We start from the raw sequence: 26,314 nt of genomic DNA, 5'->3' as shown, positions 1-26,314 counted from the left end.
TTTCCAAATACACAAATATGTTAAAATTCGAAAATAAATAATAAATGTGTTACATGAGTGGGAACCACGTATGTCCGAAATAAAAATGAGTAGATCCAAAAAATGTAGATGTAACAATAATCAATACGAAGAAAGCGGTATTTAACAAGTCCAAGTCGGGGGCGTTCCACAATATCAGAATGGCATGTAAGAGACGATGATGGATGTGGATTGTGGACTAGCTGGAGGCAAACCACGTGACCATATTTTTGGCACCAGGAGGGTTCGGGAATGTTTTGAGTAACCTACGACGTCACTCGTACGTTGACCGCCGAAGAGCGCACATTGAAATAACTAGACTCTGCGCAGAAAAGTAAAGTTCTCTAAAGTAAGACAAAGGTTAGTCTTTTCTGCGCAGGATCTGAATGTTCGTTTTTAAAACCGCCTGGCGCAGCGACTCTAAAAATGAGTGAGGTGTCAAACTTGGTTTGTTTCCCTTTCCCTGATCGGTGGGTCTATCAATGTAAATGTTAATGGTCCCAGCCATAGACTAAATTAGACTAGACACGTTATATCCATTGAAAAATATCCCCAACACAATTTTGGTTTGGTTCACGTGCACATTATTATGAAAAGGCCCACGCATTGTGGGCCTTACAGATAGCTTGAGGGCAGAGTATTAACAAATGTGAAAAATTCAACGAGATTAGATTTATTTCCGGCAAATTTGTGACAAATAACATTTCTTTTTGGCTTTATGTCCATATTACAACACTTCTGACAACAAATTCTCCGTGGTTTCGCTTACGAGTTTGAATGCTTGTACAAGGAGTTTAAACAGAGTTGGGTTGTTAAGTTCATCTCCATATTTGTGACGTACGCGCTATGTGGGGTCATTTTTAAAATGGATTAACTAGACAGGGCTAATCTAGTATAATACATCAATTGTCCCAGCAGATACTTGAGGCGTTTTATCCTCTCTGCCCGCCCCTGCGGATACAAGAAGCGAGTTAAGACAGTGTCCATCAACTATTTACCAATTGGTTTATATCTCAGATACTAATACTTGATAAGTACGCCAATTTGATACAACTGTTCTTGTGGCGTGACACGTAGAATTCTTTATCACTCCTTTATCAATAAATGATAAAACATATACACATACATACTTGTTTAAAAATTATACACTCTAAACAAGATTTTTTATTACGTGACGTTGAAAGAAAAATCTGTATGTTTAATCACAAAAGAAGTAGGGTACACCACATTGAAACGGAGCAATTATCAAAAGATTCGTGACAGTCATTGTGTTCAGTTGTGCATGAAATAAGATGGGTCCAATCAGGTAAATGTACATTATGTAATTTATAAAAAAAAATAATGATTCTTTTCCCGAATCTACTCGATTCCATTAGACTATCCCGTGATTTTTCACGGGTCTCCGTTAGTTTTTATATACAAGTGAACTTTATTGTATTTACCCAATGAATCCTCGTTTTATCATTTCTTTGTATAACGTTTTCCCGCTTATACGGTTTTTTTATAAAAATATTACAGTCAAGGGATACAGGACGGTTATAGCTTTGCCCGGGATATTTCTATTTTATGTTTTGAAATTATGTATTTTATTTTTAAATTCAGTTATTTTACGACGTTTTAGTGAGTGAATCATGTGTAGATAGATTTTCAAATTATATCATTTGAGGTGCTCTTATTATTTAATCAAATGTTACATAAAAAACAAATATTTTTATCAGATCGTCCTCTAAGGTATATTAAACAGAAAAATGTTATAATAATTATTATTTAATTTCAAAGGTTTAATTCAAATGCGACCTTGCTGATATGGTAACAAGCTGATAAGATTGTTACAGAACTAAATCATGGGATTTTATTATTGCGGGATTTGTGAAGCTACAAGTCTTTATACATATAATATACATTTGCCTCAGGATCATTTTCCTACAAAGATAAAATTAACATTTCGAATGTTAGTAAACTTTATAAATTATGACATCTTTCCAGTGACATTATAAAAACACAAGATACAAATCGAATAAAAATATTAACATATTTAAAAAAAGATAAACTTAAGTTTACTATACAAAGTTTTTATGCAAAGCACAAAGAATAACAAATGATTACTAGCCTGAAACACCCATATAAATTGACAAAATCTTCCGAGAAGAAATAATCGAACCCACAGCTTTCCGATTGCCGGTCGGGTGCACTAACCAATATGCTACGTCGCACAGTGGGCTGAAAATCGCCTTTCATAGACATAGAGACTTGAATTTTCAAGGGTATTTTTTTGGCTAGAAATGGATTCTGCTGATCATTACTATGCCATAAAATGCCGTACGAAGCAATTGCGTGTACAAATGAAGGAGTTATAATTTTTTTAAGAAAACATTGTATGGCGCTGACATTAAAAATGAGACTATCTCTGGAATCATAAGGTTGGCCGTTCTATCCTTACACACAGATAATACTACTATTTATTTGTATTTTTTTGACATACTTCATATTGTGGCGCAAGGTGCGATTTTTTTTTTTAAATCCTCAATGTTGAAAAAAACCCTTTTTAATGTTGATGATTCATTTTAATGCTCTTACAAAAATACCCTTGAAAATTCAAGTCTCTATGTCTATGAAAGGCGATTTTCAGCCCACTGTGCGTCGGCTTATAAAATATTATGACTATATATATGACTATCAATAATATTAATGATCCGCTTATGAAAAGGATAATCATTCAAAGTATATATTTATTTATTTTATTGATACATGATTTAGAGAGTACATGTGGTTTTTTGTGATATTTCACCCTCCATGCTAGGGATGACCCTGTGTTATGGCGGGTGAATTTTACAGTTTGCGGACATAGAATCTATACATTACTATAATATAAAAAAGAAAAATAATGAATAGCTAGTTTGGGTTGCAAGAAGAGTCTAGAAGAAGTAGAGAGGATGAAAAATTTGAGAAATTATTAGTAAATAGATCACACTAATTAATTATGTACATACATACTATACCGCTAAGTTAGGGATTAAGGATTTATTATGTTTTGTCTGAAAGGTGATTAAATTGATAGAGTGTAGAATGAATGGGTATTGTAGTTGTAATGTTATTATGTTACATTATTATGTTATATGTGTACGAATGAAACAGTTACATGTATGAACGGACCGCTAAAGTATGTCTACCGGACCTGGTGCAGTGAAATACGCGCGTTGTTACAGTAATCTTCGGTCTATTAATTTTTCTAAGCATGTCGAACAAAACAAAAGAAATACACATTTCAAATAAAGAATTATTAATTAATAAAATACTTTTGGTACCTACTCAATCGCTTGTTTGATATGATTTATACGTATCAGTTTCAAGTTTGAAAATTAAAAGTTCATTGAACTTGAATAATTTTACACACTACGCAGGAATACAATTTCAATCACGCACCCATGAACCGAATGCCAAAATTAGTATGTTTATAATAATCTATGCGAATTTATAATAAGTTATAACAACATATTAACAAATAAATTTAGGATACATAATGTTAATATTATTGAATGAAGCAAGGGGTGTGTGCCCAAGTGTTGGGTGGCTGTGTATGTGTATCCTCTTGAATGTCGTGATGGTTAGATAGTGAGAAAGTTTAACATCGAGATGTTGTGATTATTATTAAGTGTTTTATTACTGTCATTGATCCTAGCTTTACTGCAAGGCCCTTCGTCCACAGGGATACGCAAGTATCAGATACTCGATGATTCAAGTATCTTGACGACAACCGCAATATATCTGCGTGGAGGTTGGTACAGTCACGCGTTGCCAACATTTTGCAAAATCGTCGGTAACGCGAGTCTCCCGCGACCATCGGGTCCAAGTCATTAACACTCACGTCGCCGAGACTTCAAATATGGCTGAGCAATAAATAAATATGATTGTTTCGTGATGGTCTACTTCATCGGTTTCCGGTAGGTTTGAAATGTTTTGCACTAATGACAGAGCTAGGATTTGACATATGATTAAATCCGCACTTGGGGGTTGCCGCCATTGTCGTTGTAAAATACCTTTTGCTCTGTAACGACCTTGCTCGGTTGTTCTCTAAAGTGACGATCGCCGGGAGATAATCAATGTTATGCATTGCCTGTGCTCTCATAACAACAGTTTTTATTGTGAAATTCAATCAACGATTGTGGGTCCGCGCAACAAATCAAAACAACCGCGTCATCTTACAATGATAGTGTAGCAAAAATGACAGTCTCATCGTTTGTGCTTTAGATTTTAAATCAAAACTAGGAACAATAGTCAACAAAAATTACAGCTGCAGCAGTGGTGAGTGAGGTTATGAAATATAGTTTTGACATTTCGAGAAATGGTGGCGACACGTGTCTTGTGATTTCAGTAGGTAGCGACGTTTAACGACAAGTTGTTTGCGACGTGCATACACAACATCAGTATCGGATACTTGCGATTTCCGTGGAAGCGGGAACTTACTGGTAAATAATTACAGTTAGTAAATAATGTGAAAGAAAAGTAAACGGGGGTTTTATAATACTTTTTGCACCGTGCCCAACATGTTATAGATATTGAAAACAAATGCACTGCATGATATTTACAAACGAATACGAAAAACAATAATGCTGATAGTATAAAAATATGCGACGCAGTTAAAAACACAAAGGTGAAATTCTATTTACTCAAATTCTGGCCTTAAGCAAACACAATCATAATTAAACATAATAATTAAGGACATCCATATTTCAATACATGATAATAAATATACTTCGCCTACCGCAGACTGTTGACAAAATTCAAAACGTAAAAATTCGAGACAAATTTAGCATCCAACTCGTTATAAACAAATAATGACCAATGCAAACGCGATTAGATTACTGAATATTACAAACCGCAAGCCAGTTTGACTTCCACTCATTCTGGAACTATAAATAGAACGCCTATTTACAAAACAACCAATCCTGTTGCGAACACAACTAATTATTATTGAGCACGCAAGTAAAATAATAACATTTTGTATTATTTCTCAGTAGCGCAAAAAAGCTTCATGCGAAATAGGGGTATTTTAACGCGTTGCGTTTTTAGACGTACTTATATTTTAGGTAATCGCGAATAAGGAACTGCAGTGAAAAATATTATGGCTTGAAAAATATACATTCACATAGATCAACAAACGTAAAGCTAAGTAGAATTTAAAAATTGTTTTTAAAACCAATAAAATACCATCCCATTAAAACAGACCGTTTGGTTGGTACGACTGAACCTGCAGTTTCATCACAACCACAAATGATATATCTATGGTCTACGTTGTCTGTGGGGAAAACCATTCTTAGGGGAAAATGCGGGGATTCTGGGCATTTCTTGATTTTACAACAATTTGAAAAATAATATTTACAATAATTACGAGAACGCACTATATTTCGTTTTCGTTTGCAGCAAATTTAAAAAAAAGTCTATTTTTGAAGCCTGAACGAAAGAAAAATCCGAAAATGACAATAATAAAATAAAAAAAAACAATGCCAATTTCAATAAAATTTTGTTTCATTTTGGAAGAAAGGGAACTTGTGGAGATTTTGTAGGAAACTTGAAAATCTTGTAATCTCTTATGGGTATTTTGGAACGTAGGCATAGGCAACTCTGGTCTACATTCACATTTGAACCGATGAAAATATTTGAATGCAGGTTTTTAAATACCGGTAAATTATTTATCATGGATGCATCGCACTTTGATTCAATGCGATAACATTAGTGAAGAGACTCTAACATTTTACTTAGGACGGGTTGTTTCGGAGAACTTGAACAATTCTTCAATTTTCAAAGTTAATTTTCAAGTTCTGTGAAAGATATTTTTAAGTTCTGTTTTTATTTTAGTTCTGTCAAGCAACTAGCCTATAATGATATAATAACAGAATTTGAATAGGACTTTCACAGAACCCGTAAATAAACGTTGAAATTTGATGAATTGTTCAAATTCTCCGAAACAACCCGTCCTTAGTGTTCTTCGATCTTGCAAGGTAATCTTAATAATAAAAAGACTGGTGACTGATGACGTCACGGGTCACATCCATAGATTCGATGCGTTTTTCGGAGATCCAAAAAATTAAAACTATGAAAATTATTTTAACTATAACTATAATTTTTTGCCAAGAAGACTTAGTTTATTGGAAAAAACTACCCGGGCCCAGCTTCGGGATTGATTTGACATAATTTGCTATAATACACTAATTTTATTTTAAAAACAATTTTTGGTCCCCTTTCTTTAGAGTTTATACCAATTCGTTGTTTTACGAGAATTAGCCATATGATTCAATTTAAATGTCATGTTTCAAAAAATAAATAAATTTACTGCAACATAAACTTAAAATTTAAACGCCTAACCGGCAAATAGCAAGTTTGTAGCAAAATAACGAGCGCCATCTCATCAAGACTTGGCGCCGAACTCTTTACTCTATTCAGAATGAGGACTTCACTCTATTGATTTTACGGCCTTTGCCGCGAATATCACGTAGCCCCAGGCCGCAACGCAATGCCAGCAAAACAATAAATTTCACAACCCGAGTAAAAAACAATCACCATCAATACTTGCAAATATTTGTTGCGTTAAAATGAAAATACTTTTTTGTGAGTTAGTCATACTTGTTGCCTCGGGTATATCTCCCCTAATATTGTAATCCGGTGAGGTCTTGGTATGACGTCATCCTTGAATATTGATCGCCCCAGATAGAGGCATACTCAGTGCTAAAGCTACGAGCGTACTGGGAAACGAAATCCCTCCCAGGGCACAGATAGCTAGTAAAAAGGATTACATTTTATCAAGGGTTAAAATTGTTCTTCGATGAAAATTGGAGGAATTTCGGCGTGGGGGTTTAATTTAACTAAGTGTTGAGTGTTTTGGAAGGGTCATGATAACATGCATAGGTCAGGGCATTATGATTGTCTGGTTAATAATATTATTGTAGGGACTGATAGATATCAGAAATGCACTATCATGCAGATTGTGCCCACGGTGCTTTTTAAACATCAAGTAATTTTATCAGCATGGTAAAGTAAGTGCTACTTGTCTTGAAGAAAATAATTATTCATTTTTAATGTTATTACAGTTACAGGCAATAACCGCAATGATATTTCTTTATTCAATCTGAAACGAAATGACAACGTACTTATTTCAATTTATAATATATTTATTCGTTTAAAAAATATGCTGAAAACGTTGGTGAGGCTTATCTCTGCATTTAAAAATAAGTGTGTCTGCGAAATAAAGCAGAATTTCATGTGACTTTCATTTACGTCACAATTCCAACAATGCGGATCGTATAAGTAAAATAAAGCGATCGTTTCGTTATTTATAAAACAAAAGAAGACTAACTTAAATTCAAGTGATGGTTTTAATAGAATATGTAAAAGTTATTTTCAAATCAAGGGCAAAAGATATTAACATTCGATTATAAAACATACTAACTAAGGTTGTTTGTGATGTTGTAATATGTATGTAAAATATTCTTGGGTATTCAATAATAAGTCATTTCCAATTAAACTGATTGTAGGAACAATTCAGGCAAGCGATTATGTTGGCACAAAAATGATTTAATTTCATTAATAAAATGTATATAAAAGGTGTATTTCTTTTGTTTAAATTTTTGACGAATGAATTTTAAAGTTTACTAACGGTGTTCATTCGAAAGGTAAGGACGGGTTGTTTCACAGAATTTGAACAACTCATCAAATTTCAACGTACATTTTCAAGCTCTGAATATAATTGGGATAAGAAGAGGAAGGTGGGACACTTGCTATTCAGATCTGGTCACCAAACACAACTTAATGAAAGTAGTATCTAAGCAGAATCAGTCTATTTTAAAATTTCATTATCGAGTACACAGTGTTACTCAAACTTAGAGATGCTTGTACCATTTTAAAGATTTTATTGACGTAACCCAAACTTTAAAAAAAAAGAAGTGAAAATTATTTCCATTTTTGAAATTGGATCTGATTTGCCGAGAATTCAAATCTTCCCTATATTATTTAGCGAAGCGAAAAACAATTTTCCACGTTTTTACCGCCAATTAGTCCAATTCGACCGCCAAACGACCAAAAACTACCGAGTCCGGTCCCCGCGCACTGCTACTAACAATACGTGATATTAGTGGAACATTTTTCGACCATAAAGCCTCTATGACTATGCCGTGATTTTTCACGGGTCTGCCCTAGCATTGCAGATATATTTTTTTCATAGGTACACCTCAAATTTTTGTACTTTATAAATGCCAAAAAGGAACCGATTTCAAAAATAGTCTGTTCGTAGCGCATTATGTTGGAAAATTTTTGACACTAAAATTTTCTGAAAAATTTCTTCTGGCAAAAATGGTCGGAAAATAGCAATAATTTTTTTTAAGACATTTATTTTTCTGACATAATATGAAGTACAGAGATTTTCCATGTTGGGAAATTGTGATAATTTTGGTCAGAAAATGTATCTGGATATTATTATAACAATATTTACCTCTTTTTTGTGAAATTTGTTATTTTTTATTTTTTTGAGAAAAAATTCTTCCGGTAAAATTGGAAAAATAGCTTAGAAAATTGGTCGGAGAATGGGTCGGAAAAACGTGTAAGTTTTTGAAACTGAGAAATTAAATTTTTTGTAATTTCTGTCATTTTTTCATCGTGAGGCTGCCTGAAAACTTCCATGGATTTTTTTTCAATAACAGAGGGCGCCACTTCCGTCTACAGTCTACAAGAATCAAAACCGGACAGTCAATCAAATAATAATACAATCTGACTAATGTTCGGTAGAACACGATATAGGAATGAGTTTGTATTGAGTATTCAAATACATAAATTAGGTGATGAGTTGACCCAACTCAAACGAGGTGAGGTGTCGCAATATTTTCATATCACAGGTTTATTTTATGAACATTTTATTTTTCATTTAAACAATAAAAATCCAGGGTTATTTCATTATTATAATATGTTCCTATAATGTATTTATATCACCCAGTTTTTATTTATTTACATAATATGAGAGTTATTCTGACTAGAAGTTTTTTTGACATTTTTACAGTCCATTATTATTTTTATATGTTCGTACCTAATTTCTAACTTGGGGCATCCTACGTTTATAGCCTTGGTAGTACCTACCTACCGAACCACACATCAATTACCTTTCACAATGTTATGTCAAATATAAAGGATTTTAAACGTGCATTGATATTTACGAAAATAAAATATGCAAAAACCCGTTCATTATTGTCCTTATGTTAAATCAAAAGTTTTTATTATGCATATTTAAAACGGTAGTTGTAGGTAAAAGTTAACCGCGAAATGCAGTGCCAATACACCACCTCATTTGTAGTAATTTAAAGAGGTGGAACAAATACACTTTGTCAGGTGGCGGGACATATTACGAATTTGTAGTGCATCTTGTAAGACGTACTCAACACTATATCATCAGACAGATAAAATTTAATCACGTATTCGTGCAATCTTTGATAATCAGAAAATACCTACGCGTGACGCGTGCTATAGTTTGGAAAACACTGACCTTAACAAAGAAAAATGAAAAATCAATCGATCAAAAAATTCAAAACCAAATCACTTAGAAACATGGGATAAATATTTGTTCAAATGGTTATCTTTTTTGATATCGTCAAAAAAAGATTTCTCACTATTTAAAAACAGCTGTGGCCTTTTTTAATTTGGAATACAGAGTGTGTGACAACTGTTTTCATTGTCAAAAATATGTATACATTGATGTCCCTGGTAACAGCAGCGAAACCACGTTTTTAAGGTTCGTCGAACTCAAAAATCATCTATCAACATAGAAATTAAACATTGTTCGAAAATGAAGCACTAACTGACCTAACAACCAAGCCTGTTTCCCAGCAGAGGTAGGCAGAGAGGAGGGGCCGTCAAACAACTCTGCTTGGCAGATAATCCTTTCTTCTTTTACATTTATACATCGTCTCATTCATGCCCTTATGTTATTCTGACTTTTGACATGGCCCGACCTAAGTATTTGGTTCCCGGCATGCCGCTTGAAGTCCCGAAAGCCCTTCTGGGCGGAAGGAGAAAGGCTCCTCCGATTACCTCTCACCCCAGAAGATAGGTGGAAACTTGAGTGGCAAACGGTCAACGTGGGAAATGCCCACCTCGTACAGGACCCCACCAAGAGACAGCCTGGGTTCTCATTACCTCACAAAACCTGGTCCGCCATCAATAGGTTAAGGTGCTCCCAGATGGGGCTTTAAAGAGTCGGCAATGTGTGAATGTGGTGCGGTGCAGACGGCCGGCATAGTCCAGTGGTAACGCATTGGACTACCATTCCACAGGTCGCGGGTTCGAACCCGGCGTGCGCAAATAAATTTTATTTGATTAATTTGTGTTATTTCACAATTAATTAATTAAAATAATATATAGTATATTTGCGGCACGTTCCAGAGTGGAAGATACTACCAGTATCGCCCTGGTGTAAGACCACCATTCAGAATTGAAAAGTTGCTCCAAATGGCTTTAGCCGTGTTTAGTGACTAGATCTGAATAGCCAGGTACTTCCCCACCTTCCTCTTTCCCTTCCCCACTTACCTTCAGCCTCACAACATCCCCCAATTGGGGATGCCATAGTCTCACTGGCTCCAGACGGGAGCAGTTGGGACTCTTGTGAGGTATTCACTATAAAAAAAAAATAAAAAAAAACCTAATATGTAGTCAACGAATGCCCGCTCCATTCATTCCCCGTCGGGATTGATGAGGTTCACATGGCGACGCCGAGGCCCTAGAATGGCTCGCAGACCTAGATGTCCCCCTCTCACCCCCCACCATACGAAAGAAGAAGTATTTGGTTTACTTGATCGTAGCATGTCTTCTTCGGGCGTCCCCGTCTTCTTCTACCACGAAACATTATGTCAATATTATTGCACTTCACCGGGTGTAGAGCCCGCAGCCTCCAGACTGAGTGCACTGTACACGCTATTTCACCTCGGATGGAGTAAAACGAGGAATTTAAGTTATGTAAATATTAAGCATATTAATTTTTACCTTGAAAGGCGATGGACGGTGGAAATTGGATAATAATAATAAATTTGCTACTGACTTTTCTTCCTTTTTGGAGGGTAAAATACATTTGGCATTGCTTAAAGGTCAAAAAATGTGTATTTGAAGACCGAACATAATATTTTTATTTTTCATACAGTGAAAATACAGACTAAAAGAGAAAATAATGAAATACAATACAACCCGTTCCCAGGCATGCGTCGCGTCGTGGGTTTCTGAGATTCCATTTAGTTTTCATTCATTCACCAAAACATATTATAATATATATCCCATAAAACTAATATTTTTACTTCTACCCTCATAAAGGTTAAAATAAGGGAAAATACAAGAAATGTATTTTCTCAACCCTATTTATTCCGTGTTGGTACGGACTCAAGCGGGGTACATAGTACACAGAAAACGCGCTGAAAAATTGTATGCCAAGCTACAAAATGGCACTTTGCCAGTAAAGAAAAACTCGTCCCGAGTACATGTATTTACAATAATATTTTATAATATACCTACATACCTGTACATTTGCCCATTGTACGTAACGTACCTAAACTGTATACAGAGCAGACACACACCCACACATAGAAATAAAGTGAGCGTGTATTGGTAGCCCTCAAACTCACGGCCCGGCACAGTTGTAGAGTCGCACGTAACGCCAAAACAGATCAATACAAAAAATAAACATTATGGCGGCATTCAAACCGTTATGTTTATTATTTACGGCGGTTTTGGCAACGTAAAAGGTTTGATTGTTATCATTCCACCAGTCCATTGACACAAAGTTCAGGGATTCGAATCCCAAAACAGAACGTAGAATCAAAGTAAAAACTGCGTAGGTTGTTATGTTAGCTTTTTAAAAGTAACTTAATTTTTAAGCATTTTGTTTGCGAAAATGCGTTTTGAACACTTCTTGAATGTTTTGTCTGCAATGCGGTAGTTCGAGTAAAACGATTAATGGGGTTTTATTTTTATCAGAGTTGATAAAAAAATGTTAAAAAGCGTTGGCCCAGTAGGTTTTATGAGACTTATTAGTATATAAAGCGACTCAGGTTGTGCTTACAACATAACTAAACTTCACAACAAATTTAATGAAGACTTAACGCGGAATTAATGTAGAAGGCACTTCCCACATATAGTCAAACCAGTCTATTCATGGCAGCGAATAATCGCTGAAATGGACACCTGTTGATTTTCCGTCATGCTGCATTGAGTTAGGTTGAATGAGGTTTTTACAGTTTTATACACCATATATACATCGGAAATGCGCCTCACAGTTGGGTTTGGAAGCCGTGTCTGGTCTGACTGTTTGTTTTACATTTCAATGGAGGTTTCCTTTGACATGATGACAGGAAATACGCCAAACGCGTTCCCATCGTTGGTACAAGTTTGGCAATTACCATATGGGAATAGGTAATCTTCACGACTTAATCATGTGAAACGATTTAAAAATATCCCCCGTATAGCATCGCCAAAGATGACCCTCCCGTGTTAATTAAATAGGTAAAAGCGTCCTATTAATATGAGTCAAGACCATAATATTTAAATTGGTTCGACATTATCAAGAAATCTGATAGTGAATGAATCATCACTTATGTCGCAATATCAATGGGATTTCTACCGTTCATTATTAATTGTTATAATGAACGATGGACAGATCATAGTGATTTATTTTTGGGGTATTATGCCGTGTTGCGCTACCTAATTCTTTACGTTTCAGATTACACATCTGCCCTGATGATGGACACTGCAATGCTGTCCGAAACGTTGGCTAAAGAAGGAGGTAGCGCAACACGGCATAATACCCCAAAAACAAATGACTATAATACTTTTGGCTGTGAAAATCTCAAATCATACCCGAAGGACAGATCATTAAAAAACCTTGAAATATGATTTAATAACTGGAAAACATATATTGCAATAAAGCAAGGATCGTCATTGTTCCCCCAGCTTCTGTGGAAGAAGCTGGGGGAACTGGAGATCAGTCCCTAGTTAAATTTTGTGATTTTATTGCAATAAAATAAATTAACAGTAAGCAACACTCCGTTTGCAGTATTTCCTCTTTCTTGTTTTAGGAGTTGTATTTCTAAAAAGACAGTTCTATGTCAACTGTCAGCACATGTTTTAGTACCCCCTGCTTAGTTATTTCTTAATACATTTTTTTAAAGGTGAAGCTTCGATGCATTTTGCATGATTGGGATAAATCAACATATTTTTAATAAAAGCGATGAAAAAAACTAATCTATAAACCTAACCTTTAACCTAGTTTTTGTTTTATAATTTTTCATGACTATATCACTTTTTAAAGGTGTGTTGAATTGTCATTTTGATGTGTTATCCGGTCACCATTATATAATAACAATATTTTTTGGCTAATTTATATAGCACCGTTTTCGTGAAAAATCACCTCAAGGGCGCTGTACAAATATATTTATTAAATAATAAATACAACTAGCTTACGACTAGGATTCATAATAACTAGTGACTTACATCTAAGACTTATTAATCATGTGAAGGTCGTTAAAGATTAGTCACTCAGTGCATTATGTATGTAAATAATTGGCTATATGTATAATAATATTTACGATGAGTAAATGGTGTAGTATTAGGTATATTACATGCAATTAATTGCGTTATTCCAAATATGCGAATACTAATTATTGCAAAATCTAATAAAGCATAGTTTGGCATAAAATACCTGAAAAACATCGTAATCTCAAGAAGTCAGTCCACATGGCGCCAAAATATCTTATCGGTTCATAAACATTCTTGTTAGGTGTGTTATTATAGAATAGCATGAAGCACATGGTTAGTGTGTGTTTGGGTGCTAATTTTATAGACGTGCCGGGGGGAGGGTGGGCGCCGGGCGATTGGTTCATAAGGCCGCCGCGCCGCGACCAGCGCTTCAGTCAACGTGTGGATTTAAACCCGAACAGACGTGCATATCGCTACATGCGCCGGTCAAAAGGCCGATTCAATTTCTATTAAAAACCTGTTATGCGATTTTTATTCGAAGAGAGATAGTCCGTCAGATCAGTGACCGGCTAGTTATTTTCATATAAAATCGGTAGAAGAGTGAAAACAACTTTATTAAAGAAAAATATATAAAACGATTGTTTGAGAGGTTACGTTTCTACGTAGCAGAAGTGAGTGTTTGCTTTTTAAAGGGAACGTTCTTGAAATTGTTGAAAAGACAAAACACTAATCAATGGAAGCACATTTTGTGACTTGTAGAGGTGTCCCGTTGAGATCCAAGGGAGATAAGGGGGCTCCGCCCTCCCCCCAGCCCTCCCTGGCCCTGCAGCAAGCCAAGAGCCCCCGCAGCCTTCTGTCCAGGTTCGGCAGTCAGGCGCAGGCCTTCTTCAGTCCCAAGAAGACCCGTTTCGGCAGCTCCGTGGCCATCCACAAGCTGCGAGAGTCCAAGTGGTTCCGGCATGACGAGCAGGGCGTGCTGTGCGCGGTGCTCGAGTCCGGCTTCATCGTTGAGATCAAAGCTGATCCGCTGCTCGAGGCCTCCGAAGCCAGCGTGGCCCCCGACTACCACTGCTACGGAGTCGCCATGTGGAAGAAGGGGAAAGGTACGACCTGATGAACACTCAATCCATCATTCCGCGCATTCTAATACATAATTCCCCACAGATTCCCGAGGGACACACTCAGCAGAACTTGGTAAGTACATGTAGTCGTCTTCAAAAGATGTATCGATCTTATCGGCGATATTTTAAATCCCGCGACTTGTATGAATGCTGCTGGCATGGTCAGGACTCGATATTTTAATGGGCTTCGCTCGAGCTTTATAGTCCTTAAGAAATCGAGATTATAACAGAAGACGGATGTTTTAGAAATAGTCAAAGGATTAAAAAATTGACGGTAAGTGGGAGAACTGATTCTCTTTTGAATTCGGCGAGTCGGTGGGACGAAGAAGATCCGGAAGGTTTGTATACAGGCAGGTAAGTATGGGTCCATTTTATTACAATAGCTTCTTATGGTAAGTATGTAAATTGTTAAAATATTGGAATATCCCAGTGAAAAGCACTCTCCCAAGGCATCACAATGTTTAGTCCCAACTCACGACAGTAACAATTCGAACAGTCCCAGCCATCAGAGCGCATAGCGCAGGCCGCGGGGCACAGCCCACCATGCATAATTCATCGCCGAGCTTAAAATAGAATGCTATGCACTGCGGCGAGGACACCATGCGGCTTCGAGAAAGTGAACTTCTCGGAATCCATATTTTGTACAACAACTATTCATTCATTAAATCACTCACCACACTCATGAACATTACAAACATTCGCTTCATCAACATTTAACATCATCAAAAGCCATTCATTTCACAATATTGTCCTGCCACTGATGGCTCGTTGGTACCTCTCTTTCAGCCATATGCGGCGTTTATGAGAAAGATGGAGAGGTTGCAGCGAAACTATCAGCAGTAGTATGATAATATTTCTTTCAAAACTTCACCATTCAATGCATACATTTACTTACTACATACACAGTTGAAAATGTGATGCTTTTCCCCCTGAAAATCACTACGCCACTCCCATCCATTTTTCCCGATTACCTCCCAAAACCAAAAAAGAAAAAAGGACAAAGAGTGGAACAGAAGGTAAAGGAATAATTTATATGTTTTTTATGCAGAAAAGACCAAAAATGCCGAACAGATAGAGATATATACGCTAAACGAGAAGTCCCAGCGCAAACGGGTCTATAGGACGACGCTGACGTCCTTTTGGAAGAACGGGACAGTTATTCGCATCAACAACGTGGCCGACAAGCAGGAGCAGGCCAACTCCGAGAAGGATATTCGCTCCAAGGTGAGTTTCACTACCAACCAAACAAACACCACGCCAAGAACCAATCAACCCAACAACCCTCCAACCTCAAGCGCCAGGACTTGCGACTCCTCGAACAGCTACGTCGTCTGCAGGACACTGTGCAATAAATACATCGATTCAGTTGAATCTGACCAAACGGAGAATATCTGGAATGCTTGTGTTTTGTCACTTTTGTATTCATTTCTAAGCTTCTACACCATCCAGAATTCAATTTGGTTAAGGTTCAGTTAATCGATTGAATCCTCAACTTGTCCTACAGAAGAAACGTTGAGAAGAGAAGCAATTTTCGGCACTCCCAAGTCACACACCTCTATAATATGGCCCCTTTTTAGATTCTCCGACGTTTGCTCGCGGTACCTACGTAACTACTTTGCAATACGTAAGTAATTTGTTGTAAAAATAGTTGTCAATTTCTATATTGTCGCGACTGTCAGTTTGTTTGCAATTAAAATGTACGATGTTGGATTATTTGCAGGTAATATAAGACTAACTTTGTAGAGTGTAAATTAAATTAATGCTTTAGTCGAACGAGACAGTTTTCTTTGGCTTGAAGGATTTTAGAGCCAATTGATTAATTCTATTGAGTAATTGACCGTACAATGTTACTGTTTTCTTAACAATACTTAATTATGTCAAAATTTCATTCATTTTGTTTTGAATCAATGCGAAACTAAGTATTATCGATAAACATTAGAGACTTAAAAATAGCCTCTGTATAAAATTTATTCAGAACGGTAGACAGCGTACCTTTTTCGTGTCAAGGGCATCAAGGTTTTTCATCGCCTGTACCTATAAGGTTCATTTTAAATTCATAGTATAAACAGTTTCGTAATTTTAAACGAACGCAACAAAAAACGACGAAGGGCAGGAAAGGTACTTGGTTGGGATTGGACATTTGCCAATTGAAGAGTAAGTTAATCATATCAGAGAAAAACAAATGGAAGATTATATCACTAGATCGAAATTTATAACGTTTTAGAGTAGTGTCAAGTACAACCACATACAATGGCGCAGCTCAAAAATAACTAACCGTTGTAAAAACCGGTTTCGTTGCAGTAAAAAGAAACGTATAAAAAATCAGTTATTCATCGTTCGCAAGTTTTTTTGCTGGAGTATAAAATGCAACAATTGAGTTTCCATACAATTTGTGGAAAAAACAGGTGAAAATGTACCTTAGGCTAATGCATGTATAATTTCTAAATAAAGTCTCGCTCGGTTTCCTTCGCGTATAAAGTTCACTCTCAAAGCAATGACAAATAAAATAAGAAAAGAGAAAAAAAAACAAATCCATGAATTATTATAAAATTTCCTCTAGTAATAAAATACAAGCTCAATTAGTTAAGTATTTCACTATTGAGATATTATGAAATGGCCATCAATCATACTTAACATAATGAAAATGCATTTCCACGGTACTTATCTCTTATCTATCATTTAACGCTAACGGATAAAATTTACAAAAAAAAACAGATGTAAAACAAACAGTAAAAATAGGTATAAGAAAGATTTAAAAAGGATTTGAATCTATTTCAAGGCTAATGAATTGTGATGTCAAGAAGATATTTCGAAACAGTTCAGAAGTTGACTTATAAGTCATCGCCTAATCACAATAATTATTCAGGGCGTTGACGGAAAACTGAAATCGTTGGCAATTAGTTGCTCACACAGCGGGGTGGGATACTGCAAGATCTGAATAGAAAAACTTGCACAATAATCTCCATAGCTTCAATTATTGCAGCTATCCAAGTCAAACCTCGTTGGACAGAACAAGTATGATAGTGCATTAGATGATTATGATTAATGTTTCAATTTCTTATAATGTTTCTCCTTCAGAATTAGCTTTAGCACTGTACATAGATAGACAACTCACTGCAACTCGGCGACATAACTGTCAAGGTTTTGATTGCAGAGAGTACATTATGATTTAAAGGTCGATTGCAGGACGTGGTAGTACTACGAGTATAAATAGAATAAACATGTGTTTATGACACACTAAACAAGGAAAACATAGTATCAAGGTATTATGAATAAAATAAAACAAAAAAGGTATGAGAGATGTTTTGGAGTTAGTCATCATCTAAACTCGCGACTCGTAAAGGTGTAAACTTCGCGACTTCAACAATATTATCATTTTATCTCATCTCGGAATCAAAAATCTACACAATGCGTTTTAAATTTAATCCTTTGAAGTGAGTTGGGGAATGGTCCCACTTGAAAGTCATCTGAAAAACTAACGGCTCCAAGATACCTATGTAATCATTTGTCGAATAAGAATCATTAATAATTACATTCCGAGATAAGATTAAAAAACTTATCAGGAGAACAACACCGTCATTAAAAGTAAATTTTGTTTATCTGTGTAATTTTTATCCCGATTTCCCCGGTTATTCTGGCAAGGACAACAAAGACATTTCTTGTGACATGTTGAGAAAAATATCACGTCTCAAGCTCTAAAAACAAACATAAACTAAAAATAGTTCGTTATAAAAGCAACAGGCTTCGAATCAACACAATTTTTAGCCTAAAATAAAACAACAATACTAAAATACTGCGCAATTCGCAACTGCTATGGCTCGAGCGCACAAAAATACATTAACCTTTGTGCAGACCCAAAGTTAATAAACCGTTTTTTTTATGAAACTGGTCTTGCCATGTAGTTTTAGAATAACCAATGATCAATGATATTCAATTGCACATTAATGGCAATTCAAATAATTACCGTCAATCATTATAGTTCCTATAGAATTTTCACAGATAGGAGAATTAATGAGGAATTTAAATACCAAGCACTAAATCATAATAATTAATAAATAAAATAATAGAAACTTCTCGCCGTGCCTAAAAAAAATAACATAAAAAATTTTGGGAACCGGGCAACAAAAAATCTACAGGATTCGTGGCAGAAAACGTCCACAGTGGTAAAGATTTATGTATCTAATTATTTTTTATCATTTATCTACAATGGAGTTTCAAGCATTAATATGGCAGTTATCACAAATAATTTTATCTATAAAAACCGAAAAAATTCCATGACGAACATGTAGTACATTTCGGTTTTTAATCAGATAAAATTTGGTTTACATCGTATAGATTCTTTGGAGTCAAATATTTCATTTCATTTCCGTATAGTGATTTAACAACTTGTACATATATGCAATCACTTTTCATCTGGTCTTCAGTTGTCGCGTGGGTCTTTTTGAGAATTTCTCCTTGAGAGCGCGGTCACACTTCGCCATCGATGCTTGTAGCTTCATTGAGAGTCCACAGTTGAAAGCTTGGCTAATGAATGGATGTTATTGTTGCAGATTGACACAGTGGCGAGAAGTCGCTATGACCGGAACTGGCATAACAGCCTGCACTTCGTCCACTGGTGCCGATATGGAGAAACTCAAGAGCAAGCTCGCTCGAGACAGGTGAGAACATGTCCAGTCTTAAATATTTTGTTACCTTATCTGTTGCTGTATTTTTAGTTTCATCAATAATTATTATTATTTCAAAGTCTCATTAGAGCGATGCTAAAAGTGTTTTCATCAAACCTTTGTGAAGTGTCATTTAGTTAATTTGAGTTGTATGAGTTGTTTCCCGGAGCTTTGCAGGTCAGGGTGGAGGAGCAGATCAATCACCACCATCCCATTTTCTAAGTCTAAGTGGATGTGTTTCACCATCACTCCATCTGACATTTTAAGCTCGTGGAATTGTTGTTTAGTCTTGTCCCCCAAAAACATGAACTTTGGTTTCAGGTCACGTGGCCGATGGCGATGTGGAACATCGTTTGAAAGCTGCATCCCGAAGCGGTGCAGTTTGCTTGAACGGTGAGGCTCTTTTGGGATTTCCTTTTGGAGGTTTTGTTCTTTGTCTATGTTTCCATTGCCTATCATTTTCAGGGCGGCGCTTTTCCCGGCTTCCTCTGGCTAGTGCCTACATTATCCGTTAGATCGGCAATGACCAGCTGCGACCTCGTGGACTCATTGACTAGGTTCAAGTGATCCGCGACCCTTTGCAATCATAATAGCTAAACATCAAAACTCCGCTTGCGCTATCCATATTGTACGACGAATCTTCTCATCTTCACTTATTTATATAAGAATCGTATTCAAATGTATTCCATCAACGAACTCGTTTACATGTTTAAGTCAGAACTTTCACAATCCATTTTATACTTAACTGCGTCTGCTGACCTCCGCATCATTACAAAAACACTAATCCTTTGCCTTGGAAGTGTATTGTTACGGAAAAAGGAAAGAGTATTCCATAAAAAATAAAGTGGGGGGCCTCATATTCGGTGAAAATTACAAAGTCTCGCGTTCTGAATCTGGATTATTCTGTCCATTACCATTTTGGCATGAAGCATAACCGGTATTTTTGGTCGCCGCTGACATTCGGTTTTATATTAGCCAGTATTATCTGCAAACACGCTGCCCGATTTTATTGGCCGGCTAATTAATATCCTGCCGCTTTTCCCACAGCCAGCATTTTATGAAAACTTACTCGCATTAAGCCGAAAATGTAGTTTTTGGTATGCAAGACCTCGCTTCGTTCAACGAAGCGTGAAAAAACAAAAATTTTACATTTTAATTTAATTTTTCGTGTATCATCAACTGAATTTACGTGCAGATGATTTTCGGACCTCTCAGAACGGTGGAGTTGTACTTAGTCATGAACAAGATGTGTCTCGTCAAGCGCTGCCCAAATGCACCTGGTGGTGTGGTCATTTGACTATAAAATTTGTAACAATTTAAATAAAATATTCTTTTGTATTGCCCTCTTCAAGGAGAAATATTTCACGACATGCCAAACTTTGGGCTTTCTGCCATCCAGTCACGTGGCAATGGCTATCCGCCCATACTGTTGCAGATGCGATAAAAATAATATATGACATCGCCCTTGAGGGGTGATGTTTCACAAAAACGGCGCTATACAAGTTATCCAATTATTATTATTATAAAGTAATTAATTACAACATTTTTTTCGTTACAAGTTCGCAATCTTAAAATGTCGAGTCTCGTCTAGATTGTTAATTTCAATGGCCGAGCAGATTAAATATTAGGTAGATGGGTACTTACTTAATTATTATGTATCTTTGTACTTATCGTGTCTTAAGGATGTCACATCAGTATGCAACACAGAAGAGTGTGTATTATATTGCATGATTAGCATTATAATCTATAATCTAGTTAAAATATGTATTTGATTTCAAAATGACAATGTTTTGTCTCGAGTAATGTTGTAATGGGAAAATAAGCTGGTAGAAATCTACCGTTTACGAGTCGTTTCCAATTTCTCAAGAATGCCAACCTAAAAAAAATATATGTTAATATTTTATTGAGCGACGGTTGGCGCTCGAAATACGTGAAAAAACGTGACATTCCTCATGATTGTGCTAAAAGTTGAGGGGGGGAAACGTCACTAGTGCTCGTGACTTGCGGTCCGTGTCTAGACGAGACGAAATAAGAATCTGGCGAATCGCTCGAGAACGGCGAATCGGAAAGACCCGGTTTGATTTTGCTATTATTTCTAATTTCAAAGGATAGTATACGGGCTGAATAATAATTATGTTTAAAAAAACGTCTGAAACATATAGTTGGGATTTTGAGAACAGCCCGAAATTAATTTAAATAATTAAATTGAATTTTCAAATGCGAAGTCCGAAAACTTTAGCCAGTGCAAAGATTTTTGATGTATCAACAAGTCGCAACTCTTTTTAAATAAAACATTTTTTGTTTGTATCAAATGCACGTGGGATTTTGAGAACAGCCCGAAATTAATTTAAATAATTAAATTGAATTTTCAAATGCGAAGTCCGAAAACTTTAGCCAGCGCAAAGATTTTTGATGTATCAACAAGTCGCAACTCTTTTTAAATAAAACATTTCTTGTTTGTATCAAATGCACGTAACAACGTTGATTTTATGCTACGTCAATTCATGCAAATATTGCACAAATCTCAAGGTGTTATTTCTAGAACAAATAGAGATTGCGGACTGGCATAAAATAAAAGATAATAAAAAATGTCGGTGGTGTTATCACTCAATAAATTAGTTTGCGCTTTTATGACCGCAAGTTTGAGGAATAAGTACATATTTTTTCCAGCTGCAATGTTAAATGTGTTTTGTAAATTCATTATTCGCTGTTTACTTTCGTGCTCGTCATATACATGCATTCGTGCTTGCTCATCGCACGGAAAGAGGCCTGAATCACACAAATGAAGTGAAATAATACGGTGCATATTCACAAGCAGATGGAGTGGGATGTGTTTGCTGAGCGAATGGCATATCGCCACGTCTCGCAACTCCCGACGCGTCACATGTTTACGATATCTGTACAAGATGTCTCGCCGAGACATTTAGCGAGACTTTTTCCGAGGCGAGAGAACCCTAGTGCTAATTCCTCTTACTTGCAATCAATCCGCGATGATGCGATTCGCACCTCGCGTTCTTGGGATCCGAGGATCGAACACAAAAGAACGTCAAGGCGAGTGCGTTAACTACACTTTCGCATACAGGCCGGGTAGTCTCATCGAGAGTGTAGATTTCAGAATATATGTTTTAATGTTTTAGATTTATAAATGCATGATAATTCATGGAGTCTGCCGATATCGCATCACGACGTCAATGGCGAAGTGACGTAAACACGCCAGCGCCCTCGACACACATTCTTAACTCTCAATGCGTGTAAGATAAAATAGTAAATAATGGAGGCAGTAGAAAGTACATCGAACCGTCTCACAACTTGTAAACAAAGAGCCGGTGTCGAGAACACTTTACAAAACCCACGATAGATAAATACATTACTACTTTAATTAGATGTACCTACCCGGAAATCAACGCTGAAGAAATAATATTTATCTCGAATTACTTTCATTGATCGACGCGATAAAGTGGGTATGCAATAAGGAGTTCTAAATTAATTTCAAGATGTTTGCACAAATTCCTAACGGTTTGTTTACAAAGTAAAGTTGTAAACCATTCTTGATAGGCGCGAACCAGAGACAGGTTCGAATTTTTAACGGGTATACAAATAGTAAAGCGGTAGGGGGATAGAGCGGTAGGGAGGATAGATAACGGGAGGGGGGGGTTCATTGACTACATTTCTAATTGAGAGGAGTTTCGTCTTCCGAAGAAAGCGGCTTACGTTCTAAGAAACCGCGGATCCGTCATATATCGTCATGAATCCCTTTTGTGTTACGATGAACGGCCGTAAAATAAAAAATGATTCTTGTCACGAGTCTTGGATTGTTTACAATTGCGAACATAGGCGCGGCGGACGTGCATTTTCGAACGCACATTTTCTCGGTCGGTCTACTGACAAAGGCGCAAGCGCGGGAAACGCCCATTTTACCTTATAGCTATGTTGCGCAATCGATTCTAAACTTATACACCTGATTTATTTCCGTACTAACCTTACCCCAAGATGCCCTGATGACCCATTTTACTGTTTGCACGAGATAATTAATGTGGGAATTGTATTACAACATTTATCATTCACCTGGAGTTTGTACAGATATTGGGATGCATGTTTAATTATATTTATCAATATCCAATGTGTTTTTATGAAGGGTTAATCGAATAATTCGGCGATTTCTTTTAGCATAACATGATAATAACAAAATAGTTTAGAGGCTCAATTTTAAACTCTCGAATGACCCTTTTAATCTGGAATTAATTTTCGATTCGATTAAATTATTGCTTTCAACATTAATATCAGATTATGTTAAAAAATAACCGAATTTTATAAGGGATTTTTTTTATTTCATTTTTATTATAAGATATAAATTATGCTCATGCTGAAACAATTTGGCATCATGGATGAACTTTATTACTTGATAAATTTTATTATTTCCATTTTTGTCACAATTATTATTTTAAATCTCGCACAATCTATTTTTATATCATTTCTTGTTGCTTATTGAATTAAAAAAGATAACCATGTGATTTATTGCTGTTGTATTTGGCTGGAAACTAGCCATAGCTAAATGACGATTTAACTGTGACTAAAAATTCCTCATCCAATTTCACAATACTGTCTAACACTGTAGATAAATAAATGTAATATATTACGCATTTGGTCATCTGCCAATGTCATGATGATTTCTTAGTAGTTATTACGAAATGTTGTGATGTAGATGAAAATATTTTAAGAACCACTGTTATCACTGATTTGTAAACATAAATCGTATAAATAGAATAACTGTTGATATTATTACAAATGTTCATATTCATGCAAGACAAGGCCATTTCAACTGACAAGTAGACAATTTAGCATTTATATCAGTACTCATTTATATTAAACTCACTATCATTGCAATAATACTATATATATCTAACATGGGTATAGCACGTTTGAATAGCATGCATCGGCGTAAAATCCAACAATGAAACTAACGGGAGCATTTTTATATTGTTTTAGATAAACGAGACATTGAAGTGGGGCAACGTGGGCATGAACATGGGCGTTCTGCTCGTGGCGGGCAACCAACACCGCAAACATCTGCAAACCGTATGAGAGGGGGCCCTACCTCTGCGACTATACCCTCCAGTCCGGACGACAAAGGAAACAGGGAGCAAAAAGCCTACACACCATGGTAACACTGCGCAATGCGATGGCAACACCACACCAAGTATCGGGAATACTCACCAACACAACAGCTATACTACGCTTCGTATTGGTATACCTGATCAATGCCATGGCAACACCTCACCAAGTATTGGGAATACTCACCAACATGACAGCAACGTATCGCTTCGTATTGGTAATCCCGATCATGGTAACGCCACTCTACACGGTGGCAACTCCAATCAATGTGATGGCAACCCACTGTTCAAACTGTGCTTCTGCATTCCAGCATGGATCGTCCGATGAACGAATAATAATATATTAGCAGAGGAAGATTATTTAGAAGGAGTTCTACTCGCAAACCACGCCGGTGGTCGCTTTGAGACTTAAAAACATGAACTATGCATTTTAAGCGGCATCGGTAATCCTTATGCATTTTACAAGCTTAAAATTAGCATTCTATTGTATGCTGTGTAGAAACTTAAGGAAAATTTGAGTTTTCTGGGAGTCTGCGAAGAAACCAAACAGCGAAAGTATTTAATGTTTTTTTAAATGTAAGATTGAGCGGTTAAAAGCATATTATTACATAAGTACGAACTATTGAAAACATCCGAGTAATTAATTATAAGGGAAAGTAAGGTATGTTGTTACTGTCTGTGATCTAGATTTATTTACAAGGAAAAGGCATTATTAGAACAATGTGATACACATTCCCATTCGGTGCAGTTAATATTGTAAAAATTAAGGCAAGAAAGAATTCCCTAATGCTAACATTTGTTATACTCCGATTTAAAATATAAAATCTCAATGACTTATGTTTAATTTTTTTTAAATCCCAGATAGTAATTTATATGAATTCAAAGTGATTAATTTTAATACTTAAAACTTTTGTTTATATTTTACATTTCAACATGACTTGCCATGCATGTTTGGAATATTAATAATTTGAGACTTAATTATTTATTAATGAAGAGTTGGTATTATGTATTTAAAATACTCTTTACGTGTTATGAAAAACATATTATAATCAATAAGTATTGTATTCTAAGATAAGTTATTATTAAAATGTTGAATAAACAACTTTTTACATGAAAATTTCAATTATTTGTGTTTTGTTTTATTTCAATCCTTCTCCCAATTACGCCACTGCATACAACAGCGGAAAGAGTGCAAGTACGAGTACAAGCGCGAGTCCACTTTGCAGGAGAGAGGAGAAACAGCTTTTTAACTGATACTTACGGCAGAATTATGTAGATCCATATTTTTTTGCATTTATAATTTACAGATTAAGACTTGGGCAATTTCGGGAGATATTCTTCACAGACAACAACAGCCATAGTCTTTTTGGGAGATCCTGAGATGGTCTCATAAAAGTTATGCTATCTTGTTTTGTATTAAGATGAGAAATGTGATTTAAGCCAGTCTTTCTCAAAGTGGGCGATAACACCTTGTGGGCGCTGGAGGCTTTCAGGGGTGCAGTAGAAGGCTCATAGAAAATTAGGGGGCGTCAAGGAAATCTAGAGGGGTGACGACAGACAAATTATATCTATAAAAATCCGACAGAATCCAGCTGAATTGAATAATAATACTTAAATTGAATTTACTTGCTTATAACAAGACTGGGTATTCACCATAGAACTACAATATCAATGGTATTCACCGCTTTGTTAGTTAGTTTTAATCTTTTTCATCACCATCATTGGTTCCTCAAAGGTTGTATGGAAAACTGTATCAGACTATCCACCTTCAGTTCGTGCCGTTTTGGCAGCAATCAAGTTTTTTTTAAAACATGCGATTTTTACAACCGTGCAACTTGCTAAGTACGAATTTGGTAACTCACATGAGCTAAACAAGGGTTTGCATGTTTATCTTGTTCCCGTCGGT

The 26,314-nt window shown here is 36.0% G+C and overlaps 2 protein-coding genes across 4 annotated transcripts in view; one reads left to right on the top strand and one right to left on the bottom strand.

Annotated features, from left to right (window-relative positions):
• Prp16 (ATP-dependent RNA helicase l(1)G0007) overlaps positions 1–26,314 on the bottom strand; it is a 204,964-nt gene that overhangs the window by 145,159 nt on the left and 33,491 nt on the right. The window contains exon 1 of one of the 2 annotated variants that reach the window (XM_089633213.1): positions 4,896–4,970. The exons of the other annotated variant lie outside the window; for it this stretch is intronic. The gene's annotated coding sequence lies outside the window, so the exon portion shown is untranslated. Of the gene's footprint in view, positions 1–4,895; positions 4,971–26,314 lie in introns of those variants that run through there. 2 annotated transcript variants of the gene reach the window in all.
• Positions 13,923–25,488, top strand: l(1)G0469 (lethal (1) G0469 NlpC/P60 domain-containing protein). 2 transcript variants are annotated; one of them, XM_089633210.1, is made up of 5 exons: positions 13,923–14,615; positions 15,682–15,857; positions 19,184–19,291; positions 19,619–19,690; positions 24,284–25,488. In XM_089633210.1, exons 1-4 carry the CDS (start codon positions 14,246–14,248, stop codon positions 19,652–19,654), a joined length of 690 nt encoding a protein of 229 aa, XP_089489336.1. In that variant the 5' UTR covers positions 13,923–14,245; the 3' UTR covers positions 19,655–19,690; positions 24,284–25,488. The 2 variants fall into 2 exon arrangements, with proteins under 2 accessions (XP_089489336.1, XP_089489335.1); XM_089633209.1 differs by lacking the exon at positions 19,619–19,690 and having other exon boundaries at positions 24,284–25,486.

Source organism: Hesperophylax consimilis, chromosome 7 (genome assembly GCF_061612785.1).
Source record: "Hesperophylax consimilis isolate HC1 chromosome 7, BYU_Hcon_1.0, whole genome shotgun sequence".
Taxonomy (NCBI): Eukaryota; Metazoa; Arthropoda; class Insecta; order Trichoptera; family Limnephilidae; genus Hesperophylax; species Hesperophylax consimilis.
The sequence above is the reverse complement of the archived record's forward strand: the minus strand, read 5'-3'. Positions and strand labels throughout refer to the sequence as shown.